The sequence below is a fragment of the Miniopterus schreibersii genome, assembly GCF_964146895.1.
Source record: "Miniopterus schreibersii genome assembly, chromosome: X".
Classification (NCBI taxonomy): Eukaryota; Metazoa; Chordata; class Mammalia; order Chiroptera; family Miniopteridae; genus Miniopterus; species Miniopterus schreibersii.
In genome coordinates this window covers 53,472,761-53,491,942 of record NC_138104.1, presented here as the reverse complement: position 1 = coordinate 53,491,942, position 19,182 = coordinate 53,472,761, and the positions used below count along the sequence as shown (strand labels likewise).

General features: G+C 36.3%; 1 protein-coding gene across 3 annotated transcripts in view; it reads left to right on the top strand.

The window, feature by feature from the left end:
• MTMR8 (myotubularin related protein 8) overlaps positions 1–19,182 on the top strand; it is a 158,326-nt gene that overhangs the window by 104,172 nt on the left and 34,972 nt on the right. For all 3 annotated transcript variants that reach the window (XM_081125442.1, XM_081125443.1, XM_081125444.1), the window contains exons 11-12: positions 3,164–3,364; positions 5,968–6,096. In XM_081125442.1, the coding sequence (XP_080981568.1) occupies positions 3,164–3,364; positions 5,968–6,096 (330 nt within the window). The remainder of the gene's footprint in view (positions 1–3,163; positions 3,365–5,967; positions 6,097–19,182) is intronic.

The window sequence follows — 19,182 nt, the reverse complement described above, 5'->3', positions numbered from 1 at the left end:
TGTCCGCTCAGGTATTTTTCTCTTGTTTTTCTAAGTTGGTTGTGGAGTACTTTAGTGGTAAATCCAGTCCATGGTGGGGTACAAGGGCGCTCTGCTTCTTGTTAGAGTGCCGCCATCTTCCCTCTCCCCTGACAGATTTTTATCCACTCATCTATTGATGATCACTCATGCAGCCACTATGGAAAACAGTATGGAGGTTCCTCAAAAAAATTAAAAGTGGAACTGCTTTTGTCATTAATTTATGACAGTTTTAAAACATTGTGCCTTGGAGAAAGCCTCTTTGGACTGAGGTAACTAGGTATTCTAGTTTTTTTCTTGGTTTTGAGGATCTAGCTCTTTCCATAGGTTTTGGAGGTTTTCATCACCTATTTGTTTAAACAGGCTCTCGATTCCCTTTTCCCTCTCTTCTTCTTCTGGTATGCCTCTTGTTGTTATATTGCCCTTTATGATGGAGTCAGTTTTTGTATAGTGTTTTCATTTTTTTACACTCAAATCTCTTTCTTATTTCTTCTATATCAGTTCTAGATTTCTATCTCCTATGTCACTAATTCTTTCCTCCATGTGGTCAGCTATATTTCGTATGCTCGCTAGTTCATTCCTGGTCTATTTTATTGAGTTCTTCAACTCCAAGATTTCCATTTTTTTTTAATAGTTTCAGTGTCTTTAGTAAAGTCTTCATTTTGCTCATTAATTTGTTTTCTGAGTGCATTAAATTGCCTGTATTTTCTCACATCTCATCGAGTATTTTCAGAACTGCAGTATTGATTTTTTGGTTATTTATATTACTTATTTCCATTTATTTAAGTTTGCTTTCTGGTGATTTTTTGTTTTCTTTTTGAGCCACCTGGCTATCATAGTAATTCAGGGTATTTGGTGAATTTCTTCTCTGTCTAGTCATCTATGTATGAGTGGCACTGCTCTAGCATATTAATGCAAAAATTATTATTTTTCTGTAGGCAGTATTGAATCACAAGTTTTTAGCTCTCTCAAACCCCAGTGCTCACCCCCATAGTCTCTGGCTGCCATCATTGTAGCCATGATGAGTGGGGGTTGGGTTGGCTGTGGGAGCCTGGCCACCTTTTTTGTTTTCCCCTCCCAGTAATGGCATACTTGGAGCTCTGCAGGGTCACCCCCTCCCTCCCCCCCGCCCTGACCTGAGACCAGTCATGGCATGCATCCTTTGTTCTTGGAAAATAGTGATTCTGTAGTACCAGTTCTTGGGTTTGCTGATAATGTGCTCCACAGTCCAACACCAAGGGCAAAGGCAGGGAAGCTCTGGGAGTCTGTGTAGTGGCAGAGCTCCATAGCTTTGTTTCTCTGTGTACATGGTGACTACCCAACAATGATGGCAACAGCCCTGTGCTGTGTCCTTCCCAGGTCTCTCGGTTCAGCTGCAGCTTGTACTGCTCACTCTTGTAGGAATACCTACTGAATCTCTCTGCTCATCCCAGCTGAAAGGATTGCCAGCCACCATCCAATTCCTCCTGTCTCTGGGCTGAGCCTTGCCACGAGCTTCTGGCTACAAGCCTACATCTATGGCTCATCTTAGCCCTTCTCCTTACCTCCCCCGTTTGTTCCCAGTTGCCCACCTTCAGATGTTTCAATGTGCAGATCCCTCAGGCATGCCTTTATGTTGAGCAGAGAATCCTTTGTCACATTATAGCTGTTTAAATTGTTGAAATTTCAAGGAGATAGGTGAAGGGGATCTCTCATGCCACCATTTCTCTGATGTCACAGGAGACATTATTTTACATGGCATCAGTTTGCATGATTTTATTATATTCTCAAATAGCCTTCATCAGTCCAGATTTTAGCGCGCAGAACATAGCTTTTTAAGGTCCTCTATTTTGAATCAGAATAATGACAAGAAAGACCAGAAATCTGAAGAAAATGGGGAGAGATTAGTTGATGGAGAAGACCATAAAGTATAGGCTAGATAAGGAAGAAAGGGAAGCCACTAGGAATCTGGCAGATTGAGAGGTCCAGAGATGAGGATTGAAGGAAGTAATATCAGCAGCATTTGGAAATATATTGTGGTCAGAGTAGGATATTGAGATTGAAGTTTCAAAGTGGGGTATGAACCTCTAGGTAACTTCAAGAACCATCCTGTGGCCATGGATATGGGAGGCTGATAGTGGAGTAGAGGAAAACTTCAGTTAATATAATTTGATTTGAGTGAGGTAAGGAACCTGCTAAGCCAGTGTAGGTTATCTGCGTGGACCCTAAAGATAAGACTTAAGACAGGAGTCAGATTCTTCAGAAAATAGTGACCTCATTATAGCCAATTCCAAAAATTGGTAGAAGACAACAGTGAGGAAGGCAATGTAAGCTAAACAGCGTGACCAATAATGGAAGTCTTTTGAAGAGTAGAAAGGAGTAGGAGAAAACAGTGGTAGGAGCATGGAGAAAGCTAATCCCACATTTGCCCTGTTTTAGGATTATGGCATGTGGAGAGTAGAATAATGAGCATCCTCCATTTGATTTGGGCTGCAGGAAGAGGTGTGTCCTTAGTGAGGCATATTTTAATTAAATCAGAAGGTAGAACATACAATGTAGAAGTTGAGGAGTCATGTTTGTTTCCAGTGGAATAGGATTTATAGTAGATATTAGAGTTGGTAAAGAGGGCATCATGAGAGAGGAAACATTAAACAGTTTTAGGATGGGGTTTGTTCATTCATTTAATAAGTGTTTATTAAATACCTATTTTGTATCAAGAACTGTACAGTAAACAACATAGGTGTCGTCCTTGCTCACATAGAGTTAAATGTGGCTGTTTAAATTAAAATTAATTAAAATTAATACTACAATTAAAAATTCAGTTCCCCAATCACACTAACCACATTTCAAGTGCTTAATTAGTTAGTGACTGCCATATTAGACAACATAGATATGGGACATTTCTATCATTGGAGAAAGTTCTATTATATAAATGGTGTAAGAGGAAATAGATTAGATGACCAAAGGCCTTACAATCTGGATGATAGTGAAGTTAAGAAGTCTGTTGAGTTTAACAAGCTTTGAGATTCTGGGTAGCATTTTGGCTTCAAGTGTTTCTTTGCCAACACCAACAAAGACAAAATGTGACCTCATTATAGCCTATTCTAAACAGTGTAATCCCTGATGTTAACCACTGTCTTTTTTACCTTTATTTGGCATCTTTCAGGTGTGGCCATCTGGATGGGGACTCTAAAGAAGTATCCCCTATCTTCACCCAGTTCCTAGACTGTATCTGGCAATTAATGGAACAATTTCCTTGTGCCTTTGAGTTTAATGAAATCTTCCTGCTGGAGATCCATGACCATGTTTTTTCCTGCCAATTTGGGAACTTCCTTGGAAACTGCCAGAAGGATCGGGAAGATTTGAGGTGAATTCAGTTTGTGAGAGAACACTACAAAAGGAATATGCCAACCACCCTGAATTTGGGACAGCAGTTCAGGAAAGGGGAGGAGATGACAATGATAGAAAGAGCTTTTGAAGCGCAAAGCACTCAGTTTTTGCATGGGGATTCCTCAGAACCTCAGATTCCTCATCTGTAAAATAAGGATAATGATACCTACTTTTCAGAGAAATCATGAGTAACCAATAAAACAATGGATGTGCAATAACTTTGTAACGAATCATTTGCTATGCATGCATGAGTAGACCTTCATCACTTGTATCAAAGATCACAAAATGGCAGCTTATAAGCCAAATCTAGCTCAATAAGCATATTTTGTTTAGTCTGTGGAATATATTTTAAACTGTGAATTAGTTGCTAACATTTAAATATCAGGATAATTCACATAAAAATCCAGTTATTTTAGGATTTTGTCCTAAAAAGAAATGCCATTGTGTGAAGATATTCTCCTGAAAAATCAAGAGTTGTGGCAACATTGGACCTGCATTTTCTCATGCTAATACTCAGAGCTGAATATCAGCTGCTTAACTTGGATGAGGAAAACCCACTCTTGTTGGCTACAGTTCTCACTACTCCCTAATATTTATTATCAGCCCACTTCTAATGTTATCTTTCCAGCTCCTGTAAGTCATAGAATTTGCACTGAACTTGAACTCTAACATTCCCACAATATCCAAAGCATAAGTACTTTTTGAGTTTGACAATACAGAGTTTCTGTGAGCAGTAGTCGTCTTGTTTTAGAGACAAAGAAACAAATAGGGAAGTAGCTATCTCACTACCCATTTTTGTTTCACAGCTATTGGTTAAGTTAATTTAACTGTTGGTTAAATTAAGTTCTCAAGTACCTCTGAAGTATCCTGGATGATTTCACCTCTTTGTGATTAGGTTTTCTTGTCAATACAGAGAACAGTGATGGATCTTGGTGCTTTAACATTTGTACTTACTTAGTAACTTCTATGCATGTTTCTCTTTTGCAACCAGACCTTTCTTAGCCTTTTCCAAAATGCTTTTAGACACATTAATTCTGTCTAGGCATTAAAACTCAAGATCTTTTCCATATTCTTTTTTTTAATTGACCTTAGAGAGTGGAAAGGAGAGAAAGAGAAACATCAATGTGAGAGAAAAACATCTACCAGTTCCCTCCTACACACACCCCAATCTGAGATTGAACCCACAACCTGGGTATGTGCCCTGACCAGGAATTGAACCCACCAACTTTTGGTGTATGGGGCGATGCTGCAACCAACTGAGCCACACTGGTCAGGGTCCATATTCTTTTTTCCATCTTCTTAAAATTAGGCTAATATATCCTACACCCATTCCTCACACAAATCTGAATCTCCATGTAAAAGTACAAAAGTTGAACATTTTAGCACATATTAAAATAGTTATTACTTAAAACAAGCAGAAGTATCATTCATTCATAAAAGGAAAAGCATGGACTCTAGAACCAGAGAAACCTGGGTCCAAATTTTGGCTGTTACCTTCTAGCTATGTGACCTTTAGCAAATTAATTTTTGTCTGGTTTTCTCATTACTAATTTTACAATTTTAGGTCCTACCATCCATACCACTCTGCTTTGTTCTCTTCCTTGAAACAGTGTGTGCAAATGACCTTCCTGTGCATGGTTACACAGCAGTTCTCATTGGGGATCAGTGGATTCCATGCTTTCTCAAGTGTTAACTAAGGGGCTTACTTGCTTGGTGAGCAAGGTCTCATGGTCTCAACTAAGGTATAAGAGTTAGTCTTACAGCCTGGCCAGGCGTGGCTCAGTGGTTGAGCGTTGACCTAGGATCCTAGGCGATCGGGGTTCTATTCCCGGTCAGGGCACATGCCCGGGTTGTGGGCTCGATCAATGACTCTCTCATCATTGATGTTTCTGTCTCTCTCTCTCCCTCTCCTTTCCTCTCTCTGAAATCAATAAAGATATATTTTTTAAAAAAAGAGTTAGTCTTACAATATAAATATCACAGTCTTTAGCTGCTCACATAGTATAATTCACAAATATTTGCTAATATAAATTACGAATTGTCTTTCACGGTTTTATTCCTTCTGAGAGGAGGAGAAGCTAGCTTGAAATAAGATGAAATATAGAAGATCCAGAAATTCACCTTCTAGGCTGTCTGTTAACTTACCAGAATTTCAAAAATGACTCCAGATTTTTTAAAAGGTGATCAGTTCATAGACTCCTAGATTTGGAAGAGACCTTAGAGGACACCTTATATGAATGAGAAGACAGGCCCAGAGAAACCTAGGGTCATTCCTAAGATCACATAGCTACTCCACAGCAGAAGCTCTCCAATGTGGAACTCTCTAACCTCTTATTCATTTTAAACATGGATAAATTATAAGGAGTTAAAAAAAATGGATAAATCGAAGTCTAGAAAGTTCATTATTCAATCAGTGCTCATTAGCCCCTTATTACCATTTTCCTTCTATCATATCCTATCCATCTCTCTTGAGTTGGGTTACTTATTAGTAAAATTTGTCTGATTATCATGTTCAACAGGACTATTGAGATTACTTGCTTGCTATTTTTAATTTTTTGACTTGTTTTTCTTTTTTGACAGAATCTATGAGAAAACCCATTCTGTGTGGCCGTTCTTGGTTCAGAGGAAACCAGACTTCAGGAACCCTCTCTATAAAGGCTTCACTATGTATGGGGTGCTCAATCCTAGTACTGTGCCCTACAACATTCAGTAAGTTCCTATGCTGCCCCCTCCTTTCTTGCAGCAGGCCCCAAGGCCTCAGCTGCTTTGCCTCTCCTTGTATAGCTACCATCATCTCCATAAGCCTGGCTGTGGAACAGGACACTCTCCCCACATCACCCATTCCTTGCTGCCCCTAAAAACAGGACCACCCTTCTTTTGATTTTCAGTGATTTGCTATTACTTGAATAGGGAAATAAACTAGAAATAATAGTTGATTTGTAGTAATACAACCAGTCAGGATGTAGCTTGCTTTATTCCTCTTAGTCTTTCCTTGTAACTTCTTCCTCTTTCCCAGCCTTTTCCCCAACATAGAGAAAGAAAGAGAAATAGAAAGTGTTGCTATTGTTTGCTGTACTTTTCCAAAAAAACCATAAATAGAGGTTGTTGTGTTCACTGACTTCAAGTGAATGGAGTACAAGATGGTTGAATATGTTTATTAGCTCTAATAGTTTATTTTGTGTATTCCTTAGGATTTTGTATATATAAGATCATGTCATTTCTAAATAGAGATTCTTTTACTTCTTTCTTTCTAATTTGGGTGCTTTTTATTTTCTTGCAAAATTGCCCTCTCTACAACTTCCCAGAGTATTTTTTAAATTCCATTATGATTTCTTTGATCAATTGGTGTTTAAGTGTGTGTTAATTTTTACACGTTTGTGAATTCTGTTATTTTCCTTTTGTAATTATAATTGATTTCTAATTTTATTCCACTTTGGCCAGAGAATATACTTGGCATGATTTTATTCTTTTTAAATTTATTACAACTTGTTTTAAGACCTAACATAAGTCATATCTTTGAGAATGATACCTGTTTTGTAAATTATGTGTATTATTTCAGAAGAATGTGTATTCCGCTGTTTTGAGGTGTAGTGTTCTAGTAGGTCTGCTAGTTCAAATTGACATATAATATTATTCAAGTCCTTTATTTTCTTTTTTTTAATCTTTCATCTTATTTTTCTATTCATTATAAAAAGTAGAATATTGAAGTCTCCAGCTATTACTATAAAACTATCTTTTTCCCTTCAGTTTCATCAACTGTCTGTTTTTCCCTTTGACTCCATCAATTTTTGCTTCATACATATTTTGAGATTTATTGTAAGGTACATATGTGTTTATACTTATATATTCTTGATGCCTTAACCCTTTTATAAATACATAATGTCCTTCTTTGTCCCTTGTAACAATTTTTGACTTAGTCTGTTTTATCTTCATTAGTGTAGCCATACCAGCTCTGTTTTGGTTACCGTTTGTATGGGATATCTTTTTCTATCCATTAACCTTTTTCGCTTTGAATCTAAAGTGAGAATCTTGAAGACAGCATATACTTAGACCGTGTTTTAGATCATGATTTTTTTAAACCCATTTCACAAACTTCTGCCTTTTAATTGGACAATTTAGTCTATTTACATTTAAAATAATTCCTGATAGGAAAGGATTTGTGCCACTTTGCTACTTATTTTCTATGTATATGTTTTTTGTTCCTTAATTTCTCCATTACTATTTTCTTTTATGTTAAATCAGTATTTTAGGTTTACCATTTTAATTCCCTTCTCTTTCTTTTTTTGTATATTTATTAGTTATTTTCTTATTTGTCACCCTAGTGATTGTAATTAACATCTTAAACTCATAACTGTCTAGTATCAATAACAATTTTGCTTCAATTGTATATAAAATCTTATATATCTTATTCTCTTATACAGCTCCATTCTCTTCTTTATATTATTGTTTTCACAAATTACATCTTACACATTGTGTGCCCATTAACAAAGACTTGTAATTTTTTTCTGAAAAATTTTAAGGAATAAAAGAGGAATTACAAATCAAAAATACAATATTGCTGGCTTGTATATCTAATTAGTTACCTTTATTGGTATTCTTTATGTCTTTGTATGGCTTAGAATTACTGTATAGTGTCTTTTAATTTCAGCCTAAAGATTTCTTTCAAGTTTTTTCTTGTAGAGCAAGGGTACTAATGATTAACTTCTTTAGTCCCTGTTTATTTGGGAATGTCTTAATTTCTCCTTTGTCTTTGAAGGATAGTTCTGCCAGATATATAATTCTTGGCTGACCAGTTTATTTTTCCTTTTAGCCCTTTAAATATGTAATCCCACTGCATTATTGCTATGGTGATTTCCAATGAGAAATGAGCTATTAATCTTATTGAGGGTCCCTTTGTATGTGATGAGTAGATTCTGTCTTGTTGCTTTCAAGATTCTCTGTCTTTTGATGTTTGATTATAATATATCTCACTGTGAATCTCTTTTAATTCATCCTACTTGGAGTTTCTTGAGCTTCTTAGATATTTAGATTCATATATTTCATCAAATTTAAGATGCTTCTCACCTATGTCTTTGAATATTCTTTCTGCCTCTTTCTATCCTTCTAGGACTAACATTATGTGTGTGTTGGGATGCTTGATAGTTTCCCACAGGTCCTTTAGACTAACTTCACTTTTCATCATTGTTTTTTCTTTCTACCCCTTAGAGTAGGCAATCTGAATAGACCTATCTTCCAGTTAGTTCATTCTTCTGCTTGCTCTAATCTGTTGTTGTATCCCTCTAGTGGGTCTTTCATTTCACTGATTGTACTTTTTATCTCAAGAATTTCTATTTTGTTACTTTTAATAATTTATCTCTTTATTGATACTCGTCACTTGGTGAAATTTCATTTTCCTGGTTTTCTTTAGTTCTGTGAGTATATTTAAGACAACTAGTTTAAAGTATTTAGTTGAAAAGAGGACAGTTTGAATATTATAAAATGTTAATTCTGGAAATCAGGTCCCCTCTTTTTAAGGTTTGTTGCTGCTTGTGGGTTGTTGTAGTTTGATTAGTGACTTTTCTAAACTATTTTTGTCAAGACTGTATTCTTTAACATGTGTAGTGACTGAATTCTCCTTCCATTAGTTAAGTGGTCAGCTAGTGATTTGACAGAGATTTCTTTAAATGCCAAAAAATAAAAATAATTTTCTGTTTTTACAGATTGGCTCTGTGTTGTTGTACACCTTCGATGCTTATACAGGCTATTTATAACTCTCCCCTTGCCTTCACTTCCTGCAGTGTAGAGCCTAAAAGTCAAGCCACACATGAAAGGTTAGGGTCTTTTCATGTCTTTTTTAGCATGTGCATATCCTGTGGCATGTACCTGGCCTTCTACCTACCCAGGTATATACAGGAGTATTTTAGTGTCCTTATTTTCCCATGTATCATCTTCCCAAAACTTTCTTCCCAGACTTTTCAATATGTCAGCTGCTTGCCCCATCTATTATCTCTTGCCTCAGTTGGCTAAGTGTAGTACATTTGCCTTTAAATTCTTTCAATATTGTCTGGAAGGCCACTCCAGCCCTGATGAAGTTCTGAGTTGGACAAAACAAGACCCTGGGCCCATCCTTCAGGGGATACCAGAGAGGTAAAAATACACAACCACAGTATTTTGATAAAAACATCTGTAATGCCCTTTCTGGCACCAGAAAGTCACATTGTTAATGTAAACTGCCATCCCCAAAGCTGCTGCTAAGTTGGGGACTGAAGGCTGCCTGACAGGTAAGTCAAAATATTGTCACACTCTTATCAAAAATATATTAGCCTGGCCGGGCTTGGCTCAGCAGTTGAACATCGACCTAGGATCCAGGTGATTGGGGTTCGATTCCCGGTCAGGGCACATGCCCTGGTTGCGGGCTCGATCCCCAGTGGGGGGCGTGCAGGAGGCAGCCGATCAATGACTTTCTCATCATTGATCTTTCTCTCTTTCTCTCTCTCTTTTCCTCTCTCTGAAATCAATAAAGATATATTTTAAAAATATATATATCAGCTCTATTGTACATTAAGCACTTCCCTGATTGTTTTACGTTTTTTATTAGGTTCTGAACTTTCAAAATAGTTAATTATTACTGTTTTTGCCTGCTTAATCATTGCTTTAGTGAAGAGGTGGAGTTTTAGAAATCCCTACTTCACCATTTTCAGTGATGTCAACAGTGATAGGCATTTTTGTTGCCACCATTATTCTTCTTAGTTTTGGATATTCCAAGTGAGAATTCCTCAGTGAAGTGATGCTATTTACAAGTGCTTCTTGATAATTATAATGCCAAAAATTCTCCTATATTTCTTTGAGAAATGAAAACCAGATCAAGGGGAATATATAATAGACATATTTTATCCTGTTCCTCCACTAAGTAAAACTAAAACCCTTGGATATTATAAAACAAATATTAAGCTAGTATGAACAGTGGAGAAAAAAAGGGAGACTGATTAGGGTCCAGAGGACTGAAGGAACAACACTATGGTGTATTCCATGAGTTTTCTTTTTACTTCATATATCCCAGACTTGGAGGTGAAAAACCTGACAACCCAGAAACATCAAGGATACAAGGGGGAAAATGCATTAGGAGGAGCCTGTTTTATCTTGCCAAGGGATCAGGAAAGGGATAGCCTACCAGGACAGAAAACTTAGACCATAACTGCTCACCTTTAGTCAAAAACTACATAAATAAATTGTGGCCCCACCCAGCCAGCAAAGTCCAAGTAAGTAGCCTAGATTTCTACCCTCGCCAAGCTGTAACAAAGCATCCAAACATCCCCACATCCTCCCGTCCATGGTGGTGTCACAGAGGTGGTCAGGTGGGGAGCTGGGATTTTTATCCACACTAGATATTCTCCTCCTGGCATTGTTCTGTACAGATCATGTAGAGACCATGAACTTTCACCTCTACTCAGCAATGATAAAGTATTTCTCCCTCTCCCCAGTTGGATAGTATCAGAGGAGGACTAGTGTAGAATCAGGACTTTCACCACCACCAAGCATTAGTGAGGCCACACTGTGGTATCATTGGGAGAAGTAATGAAGTACTTCTGCTTACCCCTGCTAGGGTGCTATCGGCATAGCACTAGTCCCCACTCCCATGCAACAGCACTGTGGAGGCCCTCCCCAGCATGAGTGTCAGTGGAAGCCAAGTGGGAACCTCAGCTTCTATTCCCACCAGGCAACACTGAGTAAGCATCTATAGTTCCTCTGCCAGAACAGTGTCATAACAGGCCATACATTATATTCTCATAACTGTAAATTTGTACCCTTTGACCACCTTTGTCCATTTCCCCCATCCTGTTCTCTGTTTCTATGAGTTTGGTTTTTGTTATTGTTTTTCCTAAAACAATTTTGTACAACTTATTTCTAGTCACAGCAGGTAAATTTTCTTTCAAAGCCCTTCAGACCAATTCTATTCCCATTATTGCTACAGCACAAGTGCAGAATTTAAAAGGCCAAGTTTCTATGTAAGCTTTTATTATCCCACTGAAAGAATCTCTGCAGTGTCTTTGAGTACAGCCTTGAGTCAAATAGAAGGTGAACTTAACTAAACTGAGAATGTCCACCAATCTGATGAAAATGGAAATAATGAGAGGCAGAGGGGATAGAAAAGGAATGACTTAGGGTGGGGACCTTCAAGAAGTTTTTTCAATATTGAATCTTCAAATGTATTCTCTGAGTCACTCGTAAGATTTTGTTTTTCCCCATTTAAAAAAAAAAAATTGGTAAAATATACTTAACATAAAATGTATTATTTTAGCCATTTTTAAGTGTACAGTTTAGAGGCATGAAGTACATTCGCATTTTTGTACAACCATCCTCAGAAAATTTTTAATCTTACAAAACAAACTGTACTGAGTAAACAGTAACTCATTGCATCTGTCTCTGGCAGCCACCGTTCCACTTACTGTCTCTCTAAATTTGGCTATTGTAGTTACCTTATAATAAGTGGAATCATACAATATTTGTCCTGTTGTGACTGGCTTATTTTACTCAGCATAAAGTTCATCCATGTTGTAGCATGTGTCACAGATTCCTTCCTTTTTAAGTCTGAGTAACATTACATTATGTTTATATGACATTATTTATCAATTTATCTGTTGGTGGACACTTGTGTTGCCTCCACTTTTGGCTATTGAGAATAATGCCAGTATGGACATGCTTATACAAATACTATGTGAGTCTTGGCTTTCAATTCTCTGAGTAGTATACCCAGAAGTGCAATTGCTGGGTTATATGGTAATTCTATTTTTAATTTTTTGAGGATCTGTTTTACTGTTTTTCATAGTGGCTGTTCAATTTTACATTCCTACAAGCAGTGCACAATGGGTACAATTTCTCAATTTCCTCACCAACACTTATTTTTGGAATTTTGCTTGTTTGCTTATTTGTTTTGTAATAACCATCAAAATGGGTGGGAGGGAAGAAGTATCACATTGTTGTTCTGATTTTCATTTAACTGATGATTAGCGATACAGAGCATTTTTTTCATGTAACTATTAGCCATTTATATATCTTCTTCAGAGAAAAGTATTTTCAAATTATTTGCCCATCTCTTTTTATTTTGAGATATAAGTGACATATAATACTGTATTAATTTTAGGTGTAAGGTTTTTTTTTAAGATTTTGTATGTGAGATCATACGGTATTTGTCTGTCACCATCTGACTTATGTCACTTAGCATAAAACCCTCAAAGTTCATCCAGGATTCCTTCTTTTAAAAAAAATGTATTTCTCAATTATTGTTGGCATACAATTTTGTATTAGTTTCAGGTATACAGCATACTGATTATACATTTATATAGCATATGAAACAATCACCTAAATTAATACCCATCAGATACCATACAAAATTATTACAATATTATTGACTATATTTCCTGTGCTGTACTTTATACCCCCTTCTTAATCAGTTTCACCTTTTTCACCCATCACCCAAAACCGTCTTATATGGCTCTTTTCACTTGTTCTCTTTATCAGTGAGTTTTTTCTCTTTTGTTTGTTCATATATTTTGTTGTTTTTTTAGATTCTATTAGTGAAATCAGATGGTATTTGTCTTTATCTGTCCAGCTGATTCACTTAGCATAATACCCACTAGATCCATCCTTGTTGCAGCAAATGGCAAGGGGTTCACTCTTTTTTATGGCTGAGCAATATTCCATTGTGTATATATATACCACATCTTCTTTATTCATTCACCTATTGATAGACATTTAGGTTGCTTCCATATCTTGGCTCTTGTAAATAATGCTGCAGTGAACGTAGGGGTGCATATATCTCTCCAAATTAGTGTTTTGAACTCTTTCAGATAAATATCCACAATTGGAATTGCTGGGTCATATGGTAGTTTTGCTTTTTTTCTTAATCCTCACCAGAGGATGTTTTTACTTTGCTTTTCAGAGTGGAGGGGGGGGGGTAGAGAGAGAGAAACATCAATGTGATGTATGAGAGACACACTGACTGGTTGCCTCCCACACACACCCAGAATGGGCTGAGCCTGCAACTGAGATACGTCACCTTGGCCGGAATCAAACCCAGGACCATTTAGTCCACAGGCTGACACTCTGACCACTGAGCCAAACTGGTAGGGCTGGTAGTTCTATTTTTAATTTTTGAGGAACTTCCTTACTGTTTTCATAATGGCTACATCAATTTCCAAGCCCACCAACAGTGCATGGAAGTCTCCTTTTCTCTACATCCTCACCAGCACTTGTTTGTTGATTTATTGATGGTAGCCATTCTGACAGGTGTGAGGTGATATCTCATTGTGGTTTGATTTCAATTTCCCTGATGACTGGTAATGTTGAGCATCTTTTCGCATACCTCTTGGCTATATCTGTGTGTCTTCTGGAGAAATAACTATTCTTGATCACTGCCCTTCTTTAATCAAAAATTTTTTTTATGTTGAGTTGAATGAATTCTTTATATGTTTTGGATATTAACCCTTTATTGGATATATAATTTGCAAATATCTTCTTCCATTCAGTAGGTTGGCATTTTGTTGATGGTTTACTTTACGGTGCAAAAGCTTTTTCACTTAATGTAGTCCCACTTGTTTACTTTTGCTTTTGTTGTATTAGTTCCAGGAGATATCTTCAAAAAATATTGCTAAGAACAATGTCAAAGACTTTACTGCCTATGTTTTCTTCTAAGAGTGTATGGTTTAAGTTTCACATTTTAGTTATTAACAAATTTTGAGATTTTTACAAAATAACAATGGGGTGAAAGAAAGTTGTCTAGATTCCTTTTTTGCATATATCTTTCCAGTTTTCCCAACACCATTTATTGAAGAGACTATCTTTACCACATTGTATATCTGGCCTCTTTTTCATAGACTAATTGACCATATTGGTGTGGGCTAATTTCTGGATTCTGTTCTGTTCCATTGATCTATGTCTGTTTTTATGCCAGTACCATGCTGTTTTGATTACTGTGGCCTTGTAGTATAGTTTGATATCAGGCAGCATGATTCCTCCCACTTTGTTCTTCTTTCTTAAGATTGTTGTTTCTATTTGGTGTTATTTGTGGTTCCTTATAACCTTTAGGAATATTTCTTCTAGTTCTGTGAAAAATATCACCAGTATTTTTAGAACGAGTGTATTGAATCTGTAGATTGCTCTGCATAGTATGGACATTTTAATTATGTTAATTCTTCTAATCTATGAGCATGGTATATTTTTGAAATTATTTGTATTTCTTCAGTTTTTTTTTTCAATGACTTAGAGTTTTCCAAGTATATGTCTTTTCCCTCCTTGGTTAAATTTATTCCTAGGTATTTTATTCTTTTTGATGCAATTGTAAATAGGATTGTTCTCTTAATTTCCCTTTCTGATAGTTCATTTTTGGTGTATAAATTTGCATCTGATTTCTGAATATCAATTTTTCATCCTGGTATTTTACCAAATTCATTTATTAATTCTTATAGATTTTTGAGGGACTCTTTAGGGTTCTTTATATATGGAATCATATCATCTGCAAATACTGACAGTTTTACTTCTTTGCAATTTGAATGCCTTTTATTTCCTCTTCTTGTCTAATTGCTGTGTCTGGTACTTCCAATACTATGTTGAATAAAAGTGGTGGAAGTGGACACCCTTGTTTCTTGGTTTTTTTTTTGGTTTTGTTTTTAATATATCTTTATTGATTTCAGAGAGAAGAAGGGAGAGGGAGAGAGAGAGGTAGAAATATCAATGATGAGAAAGTCATTGATTGGCTGCAGCCCACAACCCGGGCATATGCCCTGACTGGGAATCGAACCCCAATCTCCTGGATCCTAGGTTGATACTCAACTGCTGAGCCATGCCCAGCTGGGCCTTTTTCTTGATCTTAAAAAAAAAATCTTTCAGATTTTCACAGTTGAGTATAATGGTAGCTGTAGGTTTGTCATATATGGTTCTTTATTAAGTTGAGGTCTGTTCCCTCTATCCCTCTACATTTTTCTTTTACTTTGCTGAGAGTTTCTAATCATAAATGGATGTTGGATTTTGTCAAATGCTTTTTCTGCATTTATAGATATGATAATGTGATTTTTTAGCCTTCATTTTGTTTAATTGGTATATCACATTAATTTGTAGACATTGAACTCCTTGAATTTCCGGACTAAATACAACTTGATTGTGGTTTGTGATCTTTTTAATGTATTGCTGAATTCAGTTTGGTCATATTTGTTGAGTATTCTTGCATCTATGTTCATCAGGGATTTTGGCCTATAAGGTTTATTTTGTGGTGTCTTTGACTGGTTTTGGTATCCAGGTAATGCTGGCCTAGTGAAATGAAATTGGGAGCTTTCCCTGTTTTTCATTTTTTTTGGAAGATTTTGAGAAGGTTAGGTCTTAATTTTTCTTTGAATGTTTAATAAAATTCATGGGTGAAGCTATGTTGTCTTATACTTTTGTTTGTGGGAAATCTCTTTTTTAAAAAAATTTTTTAATTGATTTTTAGAGAGAGGGGAAGTGAGACAGAGAAACATCCATGTGAGACAAAAATCAATTGGCTGCCTCCTGCACACCTCCTACTGGGTAAAATAATCTTGGCTGTAAGTCCTTCCTTTTCATCACTTTGACTATTTCTTGCCAATCCCTAATGGCCTGCAAAGTTTCTATTGAGAAATCAACTGACAGTCTTATCGGAGCTCACTTGTAGGTAACTAACTGCTTTTCTCTTGCTGCTTTTAAGATTCTCTCTTTGTCTTTAACCTTTGTAGCATAGTTTTATAATCTGTTGTGTTACTGTGGTGTTAGTTGTCACTTCTCTGTCATTTTTTATTTTATTTATTTGGGTCCTCAGTCTTTTTTTCTTGATGAATCTGTCTGATGTTTATCAATTTTGTTTGTAATTTCAAAGAACCAGCTCTTGGTTTCACTGATCTTTTCTACTGTTTTTTGTTTGTTTATGTTTCTCTTTTGTTTATTTTCTCTCTGATTTTTATTTCCTTCTACTTACCTTGGTGTGTGTTTGTTCTTTTTTTTCTACTTCTTTAGGTGTAGAGTTAGGTTGCTTTTTTGAAGTTGTGTGTGTTTTTTTTTCATTTTTTTGTATGATAGGTCTCTATTTCTCTTTAAGATGTAAGTATATGTAATGTTTCTTTTAAACAGTGAAAACTAGCATAGAGTGAACTGTTAGCAAGTTCATTAATCAGGGCCATGTGTATAGCAATATCTGTTTAGAAGGAAACTTCTTCCATTCATTACTGCCTATTTCATCAGATAGACAATTCTGTCCTTTAATTGCACAAGCATGCAGTAAGTTATAGTCTCAAATTTCCCTACCAGAGGCCTAATTTAGGTCAATGCTGAGATAATAGTGCTTTGCAACTTGGCCACAACAGAATCCTGATGTATTATTTGTAAGAGATTTCTTACGTATGGGATACATTCTTAGATGATAGGTATTGAAATGGCCAATACCTTTAGGCAAGCAGTGTCCTTTCACAAACCCTAGGTGAAGACTGATAACTAATAGAACTGAAGCAATGAGTCTCAGCAGAAGTTTAGAGAAATGTTTTGACTGATCATTTTCCATAAGAACCAAAGATATAAACGCCTGCTATTCCAATTCTTGTGGAATCTCTAATAGTAGAGCCATTTAAAGCCTGCCTCTGGATCTTGGCTACAGATATTTTAAAGCTGATGCCTAAATTCCTCCCCCAAAGGTTTTGATTTAATTAGTCTAGGATCAACCTGGTCCTGACAGTTTTCACAAGCTCCTAAATGGTTGAAAGAAGCAGCAAAGATTGTGAACTTTACAGATTTGGCAGCAACCTGACAGCTGCTAATTTCTTGTTCCACCTAATGATTCCATTCAAATTGTGATGTCTCTGTAGAAAATAAAAATCCACATTTGAACCTTTCTTGGACTCATTGGATAAGAATTTGAGAGTGGAACCCTGGCATGAGTACTGTTTACACTTTCCCAAGTTGATCTTTTGCAGCCAGGGTTGCAAAATCCTACTTAGTAGTTGTCTAGACCCAGCTATGAGACACTCTTTCAATGTATATAACAGAAGGAACCACACATGATTATTCATTAGCGCGTTTTATTTAAAAATTGAATTTTATTTAATAACAATTTGATTATTGTTAATATTACACATATAATAGGTTCTGCTTAGAAAAGGGTTGTTGATATTATTTATAGTACCTGGGAGGTATATCATGGTACTTGGGTGAAGGAACATTATGAATATACTTAATTTAACAATTTTCTTACCTTAACATTGAAAATCTGTTACTCACTTGCCAATACCAGAATGTTTTTTTAAATTTATCTTTATTGTTGAAAGTGTTACAGATGTCCCTTTTTTCCCCCATTAATCTCCTCCACCCTACATCCCCCCCCACCAGGCCTTCAACACACTATTGTCTGTGTCCATGGGTTATGCATATAAGTTCTTTGATTAATCTCTCCCCACCCATTTCCCCTCCCCTCCCTTCCCACTGAGATTCATCAGTCTGTTCCATGAGTCTATGTCAATGCATGTATTTTGTTCCTCAGTCTATTTTGTTTCTTAGATTCCACATGAGTGAGATCATGTAACACTGAATCAGGAAGAATCAGAAAACCTGAATAGGCTAATAACAACTGATGAAATTGAAGCTGTAATAAAAAAAAACCAAAAAACCACAGCACACAAAAGCCGTGGTCTGGAAGGCTTCACAGGGGAGCTTTCTAATTCTTTAAGTTGTAGAGTTAGATAGTTTACTAAAAGTTTTTCTTGCTTTTTGAGGTAGACTTGTAGTGCTATGAACTTCCCTCTTAAGACTGCTTTCATTGTGTCCCATAAATTTGGGGTTGTGTGTTCATTTTCATTTGTTTCCAGGAAGTTTTTGATTTCTTTCTTGATCTTATTGGTAACCCATTCATTGTTTAATAACATACTATTTAGCCTCCATGCATTTGAATGTTTTTGTTGTATTTTATTTCTAATTTCATGCCATTGTGATCTGAGACGATGCTTGATATGATTTTGATCTTCTTGAACTTGTAGGGACTCTTTTGTGTCCAGACATGTGGTCGATCTTTGAGAATGTCCCATGTGCACTTGAGAAGAATGTATATTTTGTAGCTTTATGGTGGAATGTTCTATAAATGTTAATTAAATCCATCTGAACTAGTGTGTCATTTATTTTTTTCCCCCCCCAAAATATATCAATATATCTTTTTTTTTATTTCGGAGAGAGGAAAGGAGAGGAAGAAAGAGATAGAAACATCAATGATGAGAGTCATTGATCGGCTACTTCCTGTACTACTACTATTGGGGATCAAGCCTGCAATATGAGCATGTGCGTGATCGGGAATTGAACAGCTGCCTCCTGGATCACAGGTTGATGCTCAATTGCTGAGCCATTTAGGCCAGGCTAGTGTGTTATTTAGGATCACTGTTTCCCTCTTGATTTTTTGTCTGGAAGACCTATTCAATGAAGAGAGTGGGGTGATTAAGTGTTCTTCTGTGACTGTAATGCTGTCGATCTCTCCCTTGAACTCCACTAGACATTTTAAAATAAATTTAAGTGATTCTGTTTTGGGTACATATATGTTTGTCATGGTTATATCCTCTTGTTGGATCAATCCCTTTAGTATTATCCAGTGACCATCATTGTCTCTCATTATGGTCTTCATTTTGAGGTCTATTTTGTCAGATAAGAGTATTGCTACCCCAGCTTTTTTTTTCATTTTCATTTGAATAGAAATTTTTTTTCCATCCCTTCACTCTCATCCTATGTGAGTCCTTTGTTCTGAGGCAGGTCTTTTGCAGACAACATATATTTGGGTCATGT